The 18,377-nt window shown below is 43.6% G+C and overlaps 1 protein-coding gene across 1 annotated transcript; it reads right to left on the reverse strand.

Moving 5' to 3' along the window:
- Window positions 1-361: 361 nt before the first annotated feature.
- On the reverse strand, window positions 362-15,560 carry cdh15 (cadherin 15, type 1, M-cadherin (myotubule)). Its single transcript, XM_030094993.1, has 14 exons — window positions 15,471-15,560; window positions 6,403-6,573; window positions 5,006-5,161; window positions 4,455-4,599; window positions 4,155-4,336; window positions 3,951-4,079; window positions 3,623-3,805; window positions 2,549-2,793; window positions 2,311-2,447; window positions 1,648-1,878; window positions 1,320-1,559; window positions 1,091-1,239; window positions 707-898; window positions 362-574 (listed from the first exon to the last, which is right to left on the reverse strand). The coding sequence occupies exons 1-14, from the start codon at window positions 15,519-15,521 to the stop codon at window positions 374-376; spliced, it is 2,412 nt and encodes an 803-aa protein (XP_029950853.1). The 5' UTR covers window positions 15,522-15,560; the 3' UTR covers window positions 362-373.
- Between the last annotated feature and the right edge of the window lie 2,817 nt (window positions 15,561-18,377).

An 18,377-nucleotide genomic window follows, 5' to 3' on the forward strand; every position in this document is an offset into this window, starting at 1 on the left:
TTTTTATCTCATGCTGGTTGCATGTATCATTACTGCTCAGTCCAAGTCTGAGGACAAACAACAACAGCAGACATGGATACAGGTTTAAACACACACCCTGCCCTGTAGCATGCACCGTACATTTTCTGATCCACACCAAGATTCTTCTGTCCCTCCTTCTTTTTCAAGACAAAACGTCACAGTGAACCATTTAGTCAGTTGCGTCCAAACGCTCCTCAAAACCAAAGGTTTGGTTTGCATCTGCTTCGTTTCCTCACTTCAAATCATCTCCTGCACTAAAAAACTTCAGAGTTTCTCCAGAAAAAAAAAAAAAGCACCAAAGCCATGATCAGTGTTTCTGACTTCCGGTGGGTCGCACAGGCTCCTCTCGGCCCTAACGTGGGTCGTACATGTTGGCCAGTTTCTTAAACCGCGGTCCCCAGTCGTTGAGGTAGTCGTAGTCCTGATCGCCATCGGAGCTGCCTGAGGCGATGGAGCTGAGGCTGCCGGCGAGGGAGCCGTCGCCCTCGTAGTCGTAGATCAGGGCCGTGTCGTACGGCGGCACGTTGGGGTCGTTGTCTGCCGCCTCCAGGCCCTGAAAGAAGGAACGCCACACAACTGACTTCTGCAGCACATTGGTATGTTCTACTTTTTTTACTGGATATTTTCCCCTTCCTGTGATTTCATTTGACCACGGCATCACAAAACATCTTTAGAAGTTTCTCACGTCATTGATGTAGTCCTCGATGTCGGTGGGGTCAGCGGGAGGTCGCCGGGGGTAGGCTGGCGAGGGGAGGTTATGCGGCGCGTCCTTCCTGAGGGGCTGCTTGCCTCGAGGGATGCCGGTTCCTGGGTAAAAAGACCCCGGGGTGGACGGTGCATCATGGGGATTCCACAATAAGTCGATGTTGAAGGCGTTCTGCAGGACGAGAGGAAGAGCAGTGTGTGTGATTTTACACCATATAGACAAAATAAATGAACACAATCAGACATGGGAAACTCAGAACTATCGACTACATAAACGTATTTAATCTTATGCAGGATCACATCGCTTCTGATTAAACACATCAGCAAACCTGCACCTTCCACCTCCATGGCCTGTGAGCCTCACCTCATCCTCCTCGCCGCCGCCCTGCTCGTCATAGTTGAAGACGTTATCGCGTATGTCGTCTTCTGATTCCCCGACCAGCAGGCCGGTTCCTTTCTTGATGTGATGGCGCCGTCCGCAGGTGGTCATGGCCACAGCCAGGAGGAGCAGCACTGCACACACCAACTCATTGGACTTTCTGGGACTTTATAATAACGCGATGATAAAAAAAAACCAACGATGAGACACTTACAGAGCAAGAGAGCGACACAGGCCATGATGATGATGAGGGCGATGAAGCTGATTCCCACAGTGGAGCCCAGAATCGCACCCGCCTCCGACTTGCAGTCTCCGAACGAGTCGCAGAGACACACAGTGACGTTGACCTGAGAGTAAGCGCCCAAAGCTGGGCTGCCGGAGTCCGTCACCAGCACAGTGACCACATACTCTGCAGCGTCCAGCTCCACGAGGGGCTGCAGCAACGTGTGAGTGCCTGCAGGAGGAAAACCCCGAGAATCACAAGACTGCTGTCGAGTTTCCACGAGTAAATGCACTCCCTCCATCCTCTCTCTGGTCCTTACCGTTGATCTGGACAACAGTCCAGTTGACCGACAGATCCTCCGGTATTTCAAAGAAGAACGGTGCAGCCTGCGGAGGCAGATCTTCATCCACGGCAGTCAGAACCAGACCAGAGCCGGTGCTGCTGGCGCTCCTGCAGACGGAGCCGGTGAGCGGGACGAGCTGGGGGGGGAAGTCATTGGTCTCCTGCAGTGTGATCACCACCGAGCCAGTGGCTGACACGCCGTCAGCGTCTGCACAAGAACACAGAAACACAGAACAATGTCACAGCGGCCTGTACAGTTTCTGAAGTTGTCTCAAAATGCACAGAATGTTATTCATCTGTCTGAATTTAATATTGTTAAGGTCTAAAAGTCTTTAAAATTATTGGTTTCACACTGTGGGGAAACTCTTTGTGGTCACAATTACACATCCCTGACTTCGATGATATGGAAATGAGCAAACTAAAGAAAACTTCCCCCAAAGATTAACTTGTTTGTTTGAATCACTGAAACTACCTTTTGGAACATCCCTGTACACTGATGCCAAAATGTCCGTGAAACACAAACAGTGTCACACTGAGAACAAACTGAGCAGACTCAATTAAACACGGACCGTTAACTCAATCTGTTAAATGATTACTTGTAGATATTTGTGAGACAAACAAAATAAGTGGCTAAACTGACCTGTAACTTTGACGGCTGCATTATAGATGTTGTTTTTAACGTGTGGAGACCGCATGTTGATGTTTCTCCTCAGTTTGATGTCTCCTGTTTCTCTGTTGATGTCCAGCCACCTCTCAGGATCCCTGCTGATCTCATACCTACCAAACAAAGCAGCAGTGAAAACATCAACATCAGTAAAAAGTAATCACTCAACAGTTAAATGTCATTTTCAGGAAGACATTTTTCTCCTGAGTCGTACCACAGATCAGAATTGTCAGGGTCAGAGGCGATGTTGCTTTTCAGTAAAGTTCCAGGGAGAGCAGACTCCGGGACCACGATCTGGATGGTGTTTTCTCTGAAGTACGGAGCTTCGTTCTCATTCACAACAGTGATCATGACAGTGGCGGAGCTCAGCGGCAGGTTGGGAGCCTTGTTGCTCAGAGGATTGACATTTTCCACAGTCAGAATCAGGATGTGTTCTTTCTGTGCTTCATAATCCAGCGACTGCAAAGCAGGAGGAAAAGAAAATAAGACATGGAATTATCTTAGATACATAAAAAAGACCATAAGTGTGGGCTACTTTGATTCTAAACTGTATTTGTCAGAAAGAAATGTGCATAAATACTGAAATATCAGGCCAAGATCTCAGTGAGTTGTAGTTCAAACTTGAACCACAAGATGGTGCTGTCAAGTTGTGTTTGAAGGGCTCCTTATATTTACAGGGAAAACCTCATTCTGTCACTACAGGAAAAACGTTTTTATTGAATTGTGATAACAATATATTATTTTTCATTAATTGTATGTACTTTCAAACACTGACAAACTTATTTGGCCATTTGATCTATTAATGTTCATCAGTATTTTTCTTGTTTAGTTCCAAAATGTTACTATGACATTAATTAAAAGACCCTTTTTTTAAAAAAAAGACCTTTTGTTGGATGGACTAGAAGTGATTTACAGTTAATTCTACCAATATATCATATTTGTACTCTGGCAAAAAAAAAAAAAAAGTTCATTGATTAAAAAGAAGCAAAATTTCTTGATTATTTGTGGTTAAAATGTGTATATCTCAAATCCTACATAAAATGAATAGCCTTTTACAATTAATGGAAACTGAGTAGCCTACTTACTTTTGAATAAATTCTCAAGTACGTTTTGCCATTGTCTCTAGAAAAAAAGGTGAATCTTCAGTTTGAAACACTGACTTTTTACGTTACAAGATGTTGTAAAATTAGCAGGAATTTGGAGGAAGAAATGCGAAAGACATTTGGTCTTCCTATGCACGTGAAAGTGTCAGTTTAAGTTTGGCGCTTGTAGAGCGAACTGATTGTACCTTCACCACAGTCAGAACCCCCTGGTTGGACGCAGGGTCTGTCCTGATGCTGAAGAAGCCCTCAGGGTCCTTGGAAATGGAGTACTTGGCCTCCCAGTTTCTTGTTCCCGGATCGTCTTTGTCCGTCGCGTTCACTCGACCGATCTCAAAGTCGACGCGGTTCTCCTCTGCTATCATGCTGTACTACAAGCACAACGTACATGAAACCACCATGAGGAGACCGAGAGGATGAGGTAACGGCCATCGCACACGGTAAACTCAATCAGCATTTATTATCTGCCGTCACTATTATCCCCAAATAGTCCACGCTTTGTTGTCAGATACTCACCAGTGCAGGGCTGAACTGCGGTGCGTGGTTGTTAATGTCAGACACATGTATGACCGCCTCGCCTTCGCTGGTCAGTCCCATTCCTCCCATATCAGCAACCAGCAGCTTCAGCCTGAAGCCCTTCACCACCTGCAACGGAGAGCAGCCATTGTAGGGAGGTGACCCACGACACGACCGCCTGCACCGCAACGCGTCTCCCCTCACCTCTCGGTCCAGCCCCACGTCTCTGGTGTAGATGGCACCGGTGTGGTTGTTGATGCCAAACATTGTCTTCGTGACGGCGTTGGGGGGAAAACTCTCCTGGCCGATGATGGAGTAGCTCAGAGCGGCGTTTTCCGTCTCTGGATCGTCCGCATCTGTGGCTGACACCGACATCACTGACGTACCTGCCGGGAGCAATCAATAGCTTTGGTCAAATTAACCAGATCAGTCAGAATCAATGGCTGTGCTGAGACGACAGCCTCACAAAACGCTGTAATCCCAGGATGCAGTGCATGGCTGTACCTGGGATCGAGAATTCAGCCACAGTGCCAACAAACTGGCTCCGAGTGAAGGCGGGCCTGTTGTCATTCTGATCCAGGACCACGATCTCGATGGTGGTGGGGTTCTCCAGTCTCTCTCCACTTGGGGAAAGTGCAAAGGCTTTAAGCTGGACACACAAACACACAAGAGGAAAACCCCTCAGTATGAAACACGACAGCCTTGAGATTATCTCTTTCAATGAGTTCTCAAGCTTTTCGTCTATCTATACACAGCATATCCTGGCAGAAATAGATGAGCAGGATGTTTGGTCCAACATCATGGATTACATCATGATTCATCTGGTCTTAAACATTGTGAACTTTCTCCCGTGACGCCCATAAAATCTTCAGAAACTGACCTCCAGCTGTTTGCTCCAGGGTTTGACACACTGATATATATGCGTTCAGACAGAAACGTGACCTCTTGACTTTGAAACACGTGTTATAAGCTCAGAAAGATTTTTTTATTTGTACTTTTAATATAATTGTAATGTAAAGCAGATTCAGGAGATTTCAAATATTGCTTCCTCTTACCGTGAAGCTGCTGTATTTCTCTCTGTCCAGTGGCCGTTTGCTTCTGATGACTCCGGTCTTATCGTCAATTTCAAACAGATTCTTGGGGTCCTGGTCCACCCCTGGCCCTTCTAACTTGTAAATCACCTCACCTTTGAATATTTTGTCCGATTTGATCTAAACAGAGGGAAGAAATAAAGAGGCCGATCATCAAGATCTCATAGGAAGCTGCGGACAGGACTGTGAAGCAAATACCTCAGCGCCAGATGTGAGCATGTTGACAGTTGTGGACCTTGAGACCCGAACTTAAGGACACCTTTGAGATTCTGAACTAATAGTCTAAAACACTATATTTTCAGCAGCTTGTATTCACTTCAGGATGCACAGTGATATAGTGGTTCAAAAGGTTCAATCCTGGACTGGGGATCTTTCTTTATGGAATTTCAATGTTACGCTTGTCTCTCAGAGTCCAAAAACATGTGTGTGAAGTTAAACACTGCCCATAGGTATGACGTGTGTGTGTCTGCACTGTCCAGGTCATGTGTTTTATATAAGTCTAACCTCTCCACTCAAACCACTATTTTTATTTTTCATTCAATTTAGACACCATATTATTGCAATCATCAAAGTTTACCTCACGTCGGTAAAGCGTTTGCAAAAACATCAAACGTTAAAAGTGTTTAATAATACTGGATGTCTATGAAACTTTGCAGATGCTTTTTTTTTTTGTTAACTCGACTGTGAAAGAGCAGGTCTGCTACTTCAGGGAAAGTTATGGATCAGGGGGATGAAGATTCAGACCTGTTGATGGTGAAGCTGATTCTACAGCCAAAATAAAGTTGAAACCAAAACTCCCAGAGCCCAAAAATTCAAGGGAGAATAATCCAAACAAACACAGGAATTGGTGAAGAATAGCTCAGAGCACAACAGCAGACAGAACAACAACGAGAGGAGACGAAACAAGCCCTCTATATACCCAAACTACCAGGTGCAGACAATCACACACTCAGGCACAGGTGAAAGACATCAGCACAGGGAACAGCAATCAAACAGGAGGAGGGGAAGCTGAGCAGCCTGAAACAAGAGACGGAGTGAGCGCACGTTTACACACAGCAAAAGCCGTGATATTCCTTCATTTACATAGAAATGAAGCTACAAGTCATCCAAAATGATTATATCTGAAAACTGTGGTCAAAGTGGAGATTAGAAAAGAAAAAAAAAAAGTCTTTATGTTTGCATGTTGGTGGGGAAGACATGAAGTGCTACAAAATGGAATCAGCAGCATCATATGTGTGCAACAAGTGTTCACGGTTTACTACCGTGATGAGAATGGTTGTTTCTGAACAATGTTATATTGAGAAAGTACGTAGTACATAGAGGAGGTGAGCGTGTCCTGGATGGGCTCTCTGGACAGTTACCTGCACCAGGTCTTCAGGAACCTGCTTGCTGTTCTCTGACACTCTTATTGGAGGGATGATCCAGTCCCTCTTCACTCTCAACACCCCCTTCCCTCGACTCTTCCACGGATAAAAGGTCCGCGGATGCAGCTCATCATCCTTAATGTGCTGACTTTCTGCAGAGCTCCACACCTGGAACAGAGAGAGAGAGAGAAACAGAAATACAGAATGAGGTTTTCAGGAACATTAACACATGTTCAAGTGAAACTGCTCCTGAAAGATGAAGCCATTATGAACAGCGGTGAGTCAGATCATGTGAATTTCTTTTTTAAGCAAAGGATCTTCACTGGAAACGGATATTATATCATTATGTAGTGTACATTCGCAGCTGTGGAAAATCATGTCAGAGACTCCCTGCGGGCTGACATGTTGGCTGCAGGCTCGCTGCGTCGTGGAGTCCGCAGGATTGTCCGGGGCAGAAAGAGACGCAGGGCCACGGTCTCAGATTTCAGCCACTAATACACAGTTTTGTCAGCTCACTTTGATCCTGGTGCAAATTCATCTCAGGACAAGGAAACGCAAACACTCACACTCATTTCACGGGCCCCCCCTTCAACACATTACCCTCCTGACTACACTGACACAAATACACCCACCCACACCCACACACACACGCACACACACACTCATGTGAGAAACACGCTCATGCACCAGCTGTCGACTATGGATTTAGATCCTGAGCTTTCCCACCCGCATTCCCACTCACGCTCACAAATTCCCCTTTATGCTCAGTTCTGCACCTGACTGGGAGTTGGGGGTCACCTTACGGATCTGCACTGCTGCAGAAATCCCACCGACACACTCTTTTGGATACACGCTGTCTCGCTCTCTCTCACACACACACACACACACACACACACGCACACACATAGGCTGACACACATGCCTGCGCATCAACAACACACCCACCCACGCGTATACTTATAGACACATTTCCGTAAGTTGCTTCCTGCTTTTCTCTGGGATTTCACCGGATCGCCTTCGACTTCTCATATGTTTAACAGCTCATAGAGCAAAGCCACACTCAGCCAGAAATAAACGTGGACTTGTCAACTTCACAAAAAGCTCAACGATACGTGTTTTCAGTGTGTGTTTTAACGCAACTGCAACAAATTACTGTGCTCTGAAAGTTTGATCTAAAGTGATAAATATAAGCCAAACAATATCTTAAAGAATATTTTATGAATGGCCTGTGATCCCCGCCCTGCGTCTGAGCGGGGTGGGGGGGTATACTGATCTTCTGGCACGCCGCATGACAGTGAATGGAGGAATTGCAGCCATGGATGGCATCCGCAGGCCGAGCCCGGGGGCCCGGCTAATCTTAGACTGCTCTATATTCCTGACCCCTACTGTACCTGCTTAACTCTCTGAAGCCGTCGTTATGAGCACACGCCCACCGCGATGTTTACATTCGCATTCCAGTCGAGCATGTCGCCTGCGCCGATCCGTCCTGATAGGTAACACTTCACTGGCAGAGCGGACGTTCTGCCTCGTTACTTCACTGAGGACAGTCCAGTAACCAAACGCAGCACTGAGAAAGCTTGACTGAGTCTGCCTTGAGTCTTGTCAACGACGACTGTTGCCAGAATCCATCTGAAACACACTTCAGTTGAGTCCACACGGCCAAATAAACGTTGCCCTCCTTGTTATGAATGAAGCATTGTGTGCTGACTTTGATTCACAGCTCCATGTTACAAATACTGTATATATACTATTATCTACTAAAGCGAGGATTCCAGATTTCTCATGGTACGAAGCATCAGCAGGCTGTCAGAAAAGGTTACAGCGAGACAGCTTGATGCTGTGCATACTTCCTTCTCACACACACTTTATCAGTTAGGATGACACCATGTTTTGGACAGTTTTCCCCCACTGTAATATCCTCACTGTAATAATGTCTTTACCAGACCTGAGATGTGGTAACACCAAGGCCTCATGTTACCAATTAGACCCGCGAGTGCCGTTTCCGACAGGCCGCGCCGCGACTCCACGCAGATTAACTGTTTTAGAAGCTTTTCCCAGATACTTTTTACAGCTTGGCCTTTCACCCCGGACCCTCGCTGAGGAATGGACAGCTTGTTTTGGGGATGAAATGCCCTCGACGACACAAAGACTGCAAACACCGGCCACAGTCGAGAAGCCTCAGCCAGGTCAGACTCCCCAGTGTTAACCAAGGGCAGGGGTCTGAGACCTTTATGACCAAAGACGCTGTTTTTCACCCCACTTTTCCTCCTAATATAATTCATCTGGAGCCAGGAAGCATAATTCACCTTCAAACTGAAAATAAACACATCTGATTAACTGGAATATAATGTTTTGCTCCCGCAAAATGGTTTCTTGTGATGAATTTCTTTGATGTAACAGAAAAGTGTGGACATTACTTCTAGTTTTAGCTGTTTTTACACATTTGAGTTGTTTTCTAATGTTTTAGCCATTTCTAACAGTGTGACATTTCTCAGTTGTTTTCATCTGTTCCTTGTTGTTTCGACCTTTCTCTGTTTCTTTTTTTTTTTTTTGCAGGTTTGGTTGTATGAGTGGTTTTATTCATTGCACTTTTCTGAACAGTCTTTTGCGCTTTTGGTTGTTTTCTTTCAGTGCTTTCAACAGTTTTACTTTTTCATTTTTGAGCCATTCTGTTTCAGCTGGTTTATTTTTCACAGCTGTTTTCATCGGGTTGAGCTCAGCTCATTTCTGACGACGGTCCCTAACCTGGGTGATCGACTGAAGTTGACATGAAAATTGAATCTCATTAGTTCACTAAACGCTTCACTGTATCTTTGAAACTTAAATTCAACAAAGGATTTACATTATTCAGCCATTGTTGTCTCAGCAGCAATACATAAATACAACTGAATTACTTGAAACATTTGTGTAGTGCAGCTGTTTTAGGCCATGGAGGCAAACGTTACAGAGATGGATGAATGAAAGAGTTTTCAACCATTTATTTGTTGGCTGAGCACCAGGAACATTTCATCAACTCTTTCATTTAAAAAAAAACAAACTAAAATCCTTTAAAGAATCTACTGTAAGTCACATTGATAACATTTAACGGTTTTTGAGCATTGTGCTGAAAATAACAGGTGTATTTCATTTTAACGAAAAACTATAGAAATAATCCTAAAATAAATTAATATTAAAACATCATGATTCATTTTATAATTTTGGCTTCAACTGTGGGAATTTTACTTTTAATTAACAATTCCAATTGTTTCAGCTGATATTGCAATTTTAGGGGTTTTTTCCTTTCCCATCTTAAATAGTTTAGATATTTATTCATACCTTTTTATTGATTTCATTCCGTATCAAACAAACAGGGAAACCAGCATTCATGACTATTTCCTCATTAATTGAAGCCCTGTTCCTCTGAAAGATACTTATTTATTTATTTTTCATGGTTTAACTCATCAAGATGTCAGGTTAGAAACTCAGGGCAGATGACATTGAAGGATTGGATGTAAAATTCACAAGTGTCACCTTGAACTGAAGATAAAAGTCACTTCCACAGATTGTCTGAGCAACAATTAGTGAGTTAGAAAAACGTGTGTTTGATTTTAATGTGAAAACACCCACATTGTTTAAAGTGTATCAGATTGTATTTTCCAAAAAACGATCTGAGAATATAAAGCTGGAGTAAACCTGCTACGCCACGTCTTTAACGCGTCTCATGGAGTTTGTAACGTGAAACTGTGGCTCTCATTTCAAAGCTTGCCAACACTGCAACGTGTAGGTGTCTCATATCAGCTGCATTCAGACATACGACGAAGAGACGGTCGGGAACACACGCCAGCGTCCGACATGTGGCGATAATGGTAAAAACTGCGATCCAAGTTTAGTCACTGATGCATTAAAAATCTCACATTTGTTCATGAGGCCATCAGACGCGTCCTCTTTCCAAGTATTGGAAGCGATACAGAAGCATTTCCTTTTAGACATGCATTCATGAAGCATTACTGTCATCTTTCCCAGCATGATTATAAAGTACACTAACGGCTTGTAACAATTTGGTTGTTGTTCAGAGACTTTCTAAATGGATATAGAAGAAGAGTAACATAAACCAGCGCCACAGTTTCTCAGGCTTTCAGGAACGTTTTGAGGGAGCAATGCGTTCAACAAAAAAATGTGCGTCTTCGGGGAGTTCACTGTGTCTTGTGGTCTGAGAGTGTCTTGTTTCCTGCAGAAGTGTGTGAGAGCAACAGCCACACAAATAACTCAAGAAAAGACCGAGCGGGCGAGACGCGACGCCTGCAGCATGCCAGACAGTCCCTGCGGCCACAGGCGAGAGGTCGGACAGGTGTCCCCCCCCCCCGAGCCCCCAGGTCACTGCTGTTACTGCTGCTCAGGAGGGGACATGTGAGCGGCCAGTCAGCAGCACGGCGGCTCACAGACCCCCGTCGCGCTGCTGAGTCATGGCTGCCTGGCGTGGGCATCGAGGCCCTATTTATGGTGCCATTATGAGTGTGTCGCCTCCTTTCAACAAATGTCTCAGCTTCAGGAATGCTGAGCAAGGTTAAAGCAACAGAAGAAAAGCAGAAGTCAATGTGGATATGGAAATACAGTCATACACAAAAAGAAAAAAATTAACCCCCAAAACTATACCCATTGAGAATTTATGAGTGTGAGGTTAAACTGCATCTTTTTTTTATAAAGTTTAATCAGTAAAATATCAAACTCAGGCTGTTATCGAAGGATTTTTCAATCAATTCAAAATGTAAAACACATTCAGGCAAAATTTACACATCATAAAATATGTTGAAAATCATCATAGAAATTAAAATATCACACATTTAACTATTTCAAACTTTAAAAAAGGAAGAATTTTGAATACATTTATTTAAGGATTTCTGTAAAAATTCAGCTGTATGCATGTCGTCAGGCACTGTTGTCCAATATCATTGGGCATATATATATATTTTTAATGTGTACAACTTTAATGAGCACAATGTTTTGCGATCATGCTTTTTTAATACAAAATGTTTAAATATTATATTTCCTGTTTAACTAAAGTGAACTAACCAAAAAAAATTATGCTTTGAAGGTGCAATATTCAGCAGCATCTCAATTAATCCTGCCATAAGTGATTGTTCTCAATGTACAGTTACTGATACAGACAGAAAGCAGCCAAATATGGCTGCCTGCATAAAAAAATGACATAAGGATCTCTTTGATGTAAAAGTCACATATTTATAACAGTCACTGAACCAATGGTGTGCTAAACTGTACGTCACACGTCACAGCTGATAAATGACTGAGAAAGGAACCAAGTTTAATGTCTCAGACATCTCTTAAACATCTTGTGTAACCTTAAAATGTGGAAGTAGAAGCGTCTTTGTCAAATAACTCTGTCAGAAGAATTTAAACTAAAGCCAACAAAGATTTAATGTTTCAACAGAGAAGATCCCTATAAAAGAAAAATACTTGATTTATACCAAAATCTCAATAAATAAAAGAAAAATACTTGATTTATACCAAAATCTCAATCAATTCTTGGTCAGTTATTAGGGTGAAACGCTGCAGCAGTGGTTACACTTCTGCTTCATAGTGTGAAGGTCATCGGTTCAAACACTGGTAGTGCCTATCTGTGTGGAGTTTGCATGTTCTGTGTGTGTGTGGGTTCCCACTAACAGTTCAAAAACATACATACAAGGCAAATTGGTGAGTCTAGTTTGCCCTGAGAAGTGTGTGTGTGTGTGTGTGTGTGTGTGTGTGTGTGTGTGTGTGTGTGTGTGTGTGCCCTGTGATGGACTGGCAACCTGTCCAGTGAGTCCAGCGACCCTGCACAGGATAAAACTGTATTAACTATGGATGGATGGTTATTTAGTGGCAAGTAATGGAGCTATGTGAAGTTTTTAATTCAAGAAAAAGAGAGTAAAAGCTGATTTATGGAGCTAAAGACACATTTGAAACTTCATTTTGAATTCTGTGAATATGATGTTTAGGATCTATCAGTCTGTCACATTTAAATCAAAACATGAGTTAATGCTTTTGTTTTCAAAGAGATTGCCTCAGTCAGGGGTGTTCAGGTTAATCACATCACCCGGATCCGTGATATATATTTATAGCTATGTATCATATAGCAAAAAGATCTTCTGACACACCTTTCTTTGAGCCGCTCACAGAATAAAATAACCCTCACAACACAAACTGTCATATAATCAAACTTGTCTACACAAGTTGCTCATGTCTTTGATATTTTTTGAATAAAAATGAGCACACTTGGGAAGACATCTGACACAAGTAGAGACGATTCCAGCTGCAAACAATCAGAAGAACCTCCAGCCAAATAACAATCACCAGTATGAGGAAGCATGTATCACACACAGAATTTACTGTAGCGTGAAGGAAAAGAGGAGAAATCATTTCAGGAGGTTGTTGGAAATTGTCCAAACATCGGCGTCACTTCACTCAAAGGCAGGTTTGGATTCGTATTGTCAACAAGTCTTTTAACGGCAGAAACTTGATGTCTGTTGATGTCTGGCCTCAGTGTTAGGGGTCAATCGATTTATCCACTGGTGATAATATCATAACATCACTGCTCATTCTAGAAAATGGCCTCGAAAAGACAATCCGGTCATCTTAGTCAAGGAAAAACCAAGGAAACGTCCCCGCGTGTGACACTTTTTTATGACGTGGAGGCCGTTTCTCTAGCCTTTGCTCCCTCTGAAACTCTAGTCAGTGTAAAACATCCTGCAGGTATCCTCGTCCCAGCAGGACCCGTGATTCAGACTACTAAATCCTCTGACCGATTGTTTCCGATGAGTGAGGCTTCGGCGTCAGCTGGAAGCCGCTACAGACCCTTGATTTGTGTCCGATTTCACGGTGCAGAAGCGACCCACTCATCCTCCTTCGAGGAGGGGGGATTACAGAGCGGGACAAATGGCGTCGCGCATGCATCTGGGAACAGCTGCCCACGCCTCCACACAACGCTTCCGCTCAAACGCCAGCTCGCTGAATATTAAAAGAGCACAACTGAGAGCTATCAGGTGACTCCCAGGGAAGTTTTCAGACTGGATGGACAGCTGCTGCTTGCTTCAAATCAAAAACTTCATAAAAAAAAGGTTTCTGTTATGAGGCACCTGCTGGAGTAGCAGCAATACGTTTTCATGTCAGCCTGTTGGACCGATAGCATGAAAAACTGTATGTGGTGTAAAATCATTTCCCCTTAATGTGTATTTGCATTTCATGGCAGAAGCACTGAGGGCTTAGCACTTCATTTTCCAAACATTGAGATAAAAATAGACTCATAAAAAGACCCCGGTTCGCCGTTAGTACTTCAACAAAATCTGCTTTTCACTCATTAGCAGTTTTAAGACTCAAAGGTTGCTCTTCAAACTTTACAGCTTGCTCTTTTACTGAGGATAACAGTTGACCTCAGTGTGGATTCCCTGCAATTAAAATCAAACTAAGACTCAAAACACACCAACAACTTATCCCAAAGCACTTACAAACCTCTCAGAGCACTTTGTTGTAGTATAATCCTTTGTAGCTGGTGAGGATGTAAAATATCCTTCAAACATTCACGACCTCTTCACAATAAACGCAAATTTGCACACTGGATGTCCAACAACTTGCTTTCCTCAAACATTTTTTTTTTTTTTTGCAATTTTTAGAAAAAGTAAAAAGTCGTGGACATGTTTTACTGTTGCTTCTTTTTCTTATCTTATGAGACTGGATTTCGATCAGATCTCTCCAGTCACAGAAATGTGTCCATACAGGGTGATTATTTACAAATTAAAAAGAAGTTCTTTTTTTAATTTCATGTTGTTTCTATCTATTCAAAAAGACTTATTCAAAAACAAACTCAAAGCAAAACAAAAAACACTTTGTGTGATTTGATGATTGCCCCTGTGGGATTTGTAACACTCCTGGAATTTGATGGAGAAACGTAACCCCGTGTCGACCGCGGCACACATCACGCCTCAGGCCTGAGGACTGGGATCCTGCACCTTAAAGGTCACGCACCGGAGTTTACAGGGCTTACAAATCATCCACCAGGGTTATTTATTCATGTTTATAGTGAAAGTCATAAATATAATGATCACAGAGGTCCAAAGAACTTGAGCAAACCATCAGGCAGGCTGATCCGTCACTGTGGCAGACTGGCTCTGCTCGTCGCTGATCTATTGCCTCCAGGTTTAGAAGTGTGGGTGCCTCCACGGTCAATTAGCTACGGGATATGAAAACGTGAACTGTAAATTCACCGCGAAGAATTTCAACCTCACATGCACGCAAAAGTGACATTTTCTTTTTACCAATTAGCAGGTCAGAAAAACTGGTTTGATACATCAAAAATAAACCCGGAGCAAGACTTTCCCTCAGGAACCATTAGAGGCCAACTCACTCACCGGCTCAGGCTGGGCTGCATTACCGCTCCAAACAGAGCCAAAGACTGATAGTGACTGGAAAAGCTGTTGGTAATAAGTCAGTTTACAATGTCGTCCACTCCGGGTTTCATCATGGCATCTGCTGACAGCAGCTGCTAATGATGCCCCGAGACCCCCCTGCACACATCTGGACCCCCGTTCATCTCCAAACACTTCATCCCCCTCTGTTTAGTTCAGCCCGGAGCTCTGATTGCACGGGGTCCATTGATGAAGAAGGGTGGATGTTTGGTCCAGGACTTCACTCAGGTAAACTGTGTATTTGAAGAGCGGGGCAGCGAAAGCTCCTCGGCCAAACACAAGAACATTCTGAAGACGCAGTAAGTGAAAAGTCTTTTGTCTGAACACCGGGGACTGGCTGAGAGCAGATTCGCAGAGTGTGGGGACGGCGAGGCAGCAGCATGACAAGAGTACATCTCAAGTGCAAATGGATCATGTGTGAAGCAGCCGGTCAAATATACACAGTGAGTCTATCTGACAGCAGGTCAACAATGTCTTAATGCAACAACAAATAGAGGAAGGAGGAACCGTTTCATCCGAAAAGTTAATCATTTCACTTATTTTCAGTGTTATTTCAGCGTGATACATGCAAAACACAGCAGGTACAAGGTATAACAGCAAACATGTTATAAATAGACTTTATTTTCTTACCTGGCACAGCAGCAAACTCAGCACACACACCACCAACGTCCATGCAGCCATCCTCAGCAGCCGCACTCAGGCTCCCAGAACGGACAGACCTCTGACCACTGAAGGACCCAAAAAGATCCACACCGACAAGCAGAGCTCCTGAGTGGCTCCTGAAAGGCCAAACTCTCTCCAACTCTTCAAACCTGCCTCTCTCCTTCCTCCACTGCTCTCCTCTTGCAGTCTCTCTCTCTCTCGCTCTGTCTCTGCTTTCCTCTCGCAGCATCTGTCTCTCACAGCTCCACCCTGTCTATAGCTGGAGTATGTCTCACAGTCGAGGGGTAAGGGGGGGTAGAATTTCAGAAGCGGGCCTCCCGTGTACCCCAGCACATGTGCTGTCACTCATAAAGCCAGAGAGAGAGAGAGATAAAGAGAGCAGCAGGGCAGCTGTTGGTGGTGCAGACAGAAACACTGTCTTCACCAGTCGCTACGTAAACTTTTTAAACTGTCTTCAAAGCAACACGGTCATTCAGAAAGAGCAAAAGGTTAAGGAGAAAAACAACAGTAAGCCCTCGGCGAGATGCGAAACAACGTGAAGACAAAAGTGCTTTATGATGTCCTTTTCGGTTCTTTCACACGCGCTCTGCAAACACTGCGCTTGAAGCTGAGAAACAATGTCAGCACCGAGAATATCTGCCGTCAGATACAATCTCTCCCACACCGAAATCGGCTCATGAAGTCATCCGCGAGGTTGTAAAGCTTTCAGGCTTCACGCAGTTTAACGGCTGAATGTTGTGCTTCAAAGCAGGAAGCGCTCACATCTCGTACCAGCGCCACTTCTTCACCGCCTCCCAGAAATTCTACATGAAGCGCAGGAAGGAGGAAAACTTGATGCTCTGGGAAATAGGGCAGCTCAATGATTTAGTCTCAACTGAGAGGATTCTCTCAAGAGATCAATATCACCAAAGTCTATTTTATGTATTTTTTTTAAATGCAAAATTCATCAAATACCATGCAGAATAAAGCCGGCCCAGGTACAACATGCAAACGCCACACAGACCTCAAACAGGGCATATTTGACCTGTGAAGTGTGTAAAATAACTGCTACACTAAAATGTATTTTGTGGCACCATTTATTTTTCTAGAATAATTGAATATTCTGACTTCCCAAACTGGACAGTTTGCCAAAAAAAAAAAAAAAAAAAAAACCTGCCCCACACAGAACCTGTAGCCCATCGTCCAGTTACTGTGATCAGAAGATGTTAGAATCTTCTACAATCTTATATCATGATTTATCATATTGATCCTCTACTGTACGTCATTCAACAACTATGATATGAACTGTGTACATACGTTTATCAAATGAAAGAGACCTAAATGAAAGCAACAGCTTTTAAAAGGATTAGAAAAAACAGCTACAAAGCAGGAATGCTGGTTTGGCAAGGCGAGGTAAAAATACCTTAAATTAAGAGAAAATAAAAAGCTGCCAATAGAACAAATGAAAATTGTCTTTATTTAAGGGACGTTGTCTTAACACCAGTCCTTTCATCTAGCTGACATACACTTTTAAGTGCATTTATCTTAAATCAAGTGAAATTAGACATTTTAAGAAAAAAAACAAAAAAACAAGACCAAATAAACTCGGCATGGTTTGAGTTTTTCCAGTTGATATTGTGAAATCAATAGTCAAGACCATCAGTTTGAAGTAATAGAATATATCCTTAATCATATTATTTTTTCTTGTGTTATCCATAACTAAACTGTAAAATCAGCAGTTTCCAAAAACGTAACTGAACCTGATATTTGCACATTTTTCTTTGTGTTGTCTGGAGCGATTTGCTCTCTAAACTTGAAAATGCTCAGTCCCCCCTCTTTCTTCTTTTAAGCTCTCCTTGATCCACCTTCATGTTGACGAGCTGCATCCGTGACCCCTCCGTCCAGCCAGCCGCCGAGTCGTGCCCTCACACATTCAGAACATTCAGCCCGACTCTTTCATCTCCAGCTATTTTCAACAGTCTGTCACGGCAGACGATGAAGATCTACGGCTGATGCCGAAGCAGAGGAGGGCATTTTTCTGACGCTTCAGGTTTGACAGAAATTCTTTACGGATCACTTTAGCCTAACAACCGTGCCTCCTTGTGTTGTTATTGTTGAAGAGGAAAAGTTAGTCACTTTGTCGTTTCAGTATTCTCAGAGTTGAAACAACCGGCAAACCAGATGTATTATGTGCATTACAGGGCAGCTGGATGGGGACGATGGGAGTCTGCATCTCCTCACGCTTTTTTCAAACTGTCATCAATGCCCTCTCAGCAAGACTGCTCACGGGTCAAAGGTCGACACAGATCTTCAGAACACAAACACATTAGGGCCACGATGGTCTTTCCGTTGCACAAAGACCTCTGTGCAGAGGAAAGGCTGAGTGTGTCGGCAGGCTGGCCGTTCGAGCCGAGCCGAGCCGAGCCGAGCCGAGCCGAGCCGATCCGAGCCGAGCCGAGCCCAGCCCAGCCGAGCCGCTGTCTGCATGCTTTCATGTGGCAGTGTGTTCATGATTGTGTGCGTATGTGAGACTTGTGGCATAAAGGGCTGGTTTCACAGCACCTGTCTCTGTCACTTCAGGCGGAGGCAGTTGGCTGGAGCCTCCCTGATGTTTGACTTCCTTCAGTCCTCCCACACACATATTTACAACGGATCCACATTCATGCAGGCACTGCTCTGTGGTGCAAGACTCCCAGTCAGTCAATGAGTCCAGGGTAAAGAAGAACAATCACATTTTTGGCTCTGATATGATCAACTGGAACGATTCAGCTCTGTGATTTAAAAAAAGAAGAAGAAAAAAGATGGGATTTATGATGTTGGGATGTCTAATACGTCAATTTCTATTACTTTTCAAAAATAAAATAGGTAATACAGTTATAAAGACAAAATATTTCA

This window comes from Salarias fasciatus, chromosome 1 (genome assembly GCF_902148845.1).
Source record: "Salarias fasciatus chromosome 1, fSalaFa1.1, whole genome shotgun sequence".
In the NCBI taxonomy this organism is placed as follows: Eukaryota; Metazoa; Chordata; class Actinopteri; order Blenniiformes; family Blenniidae; genus Salarias; species Salarias fasciatus.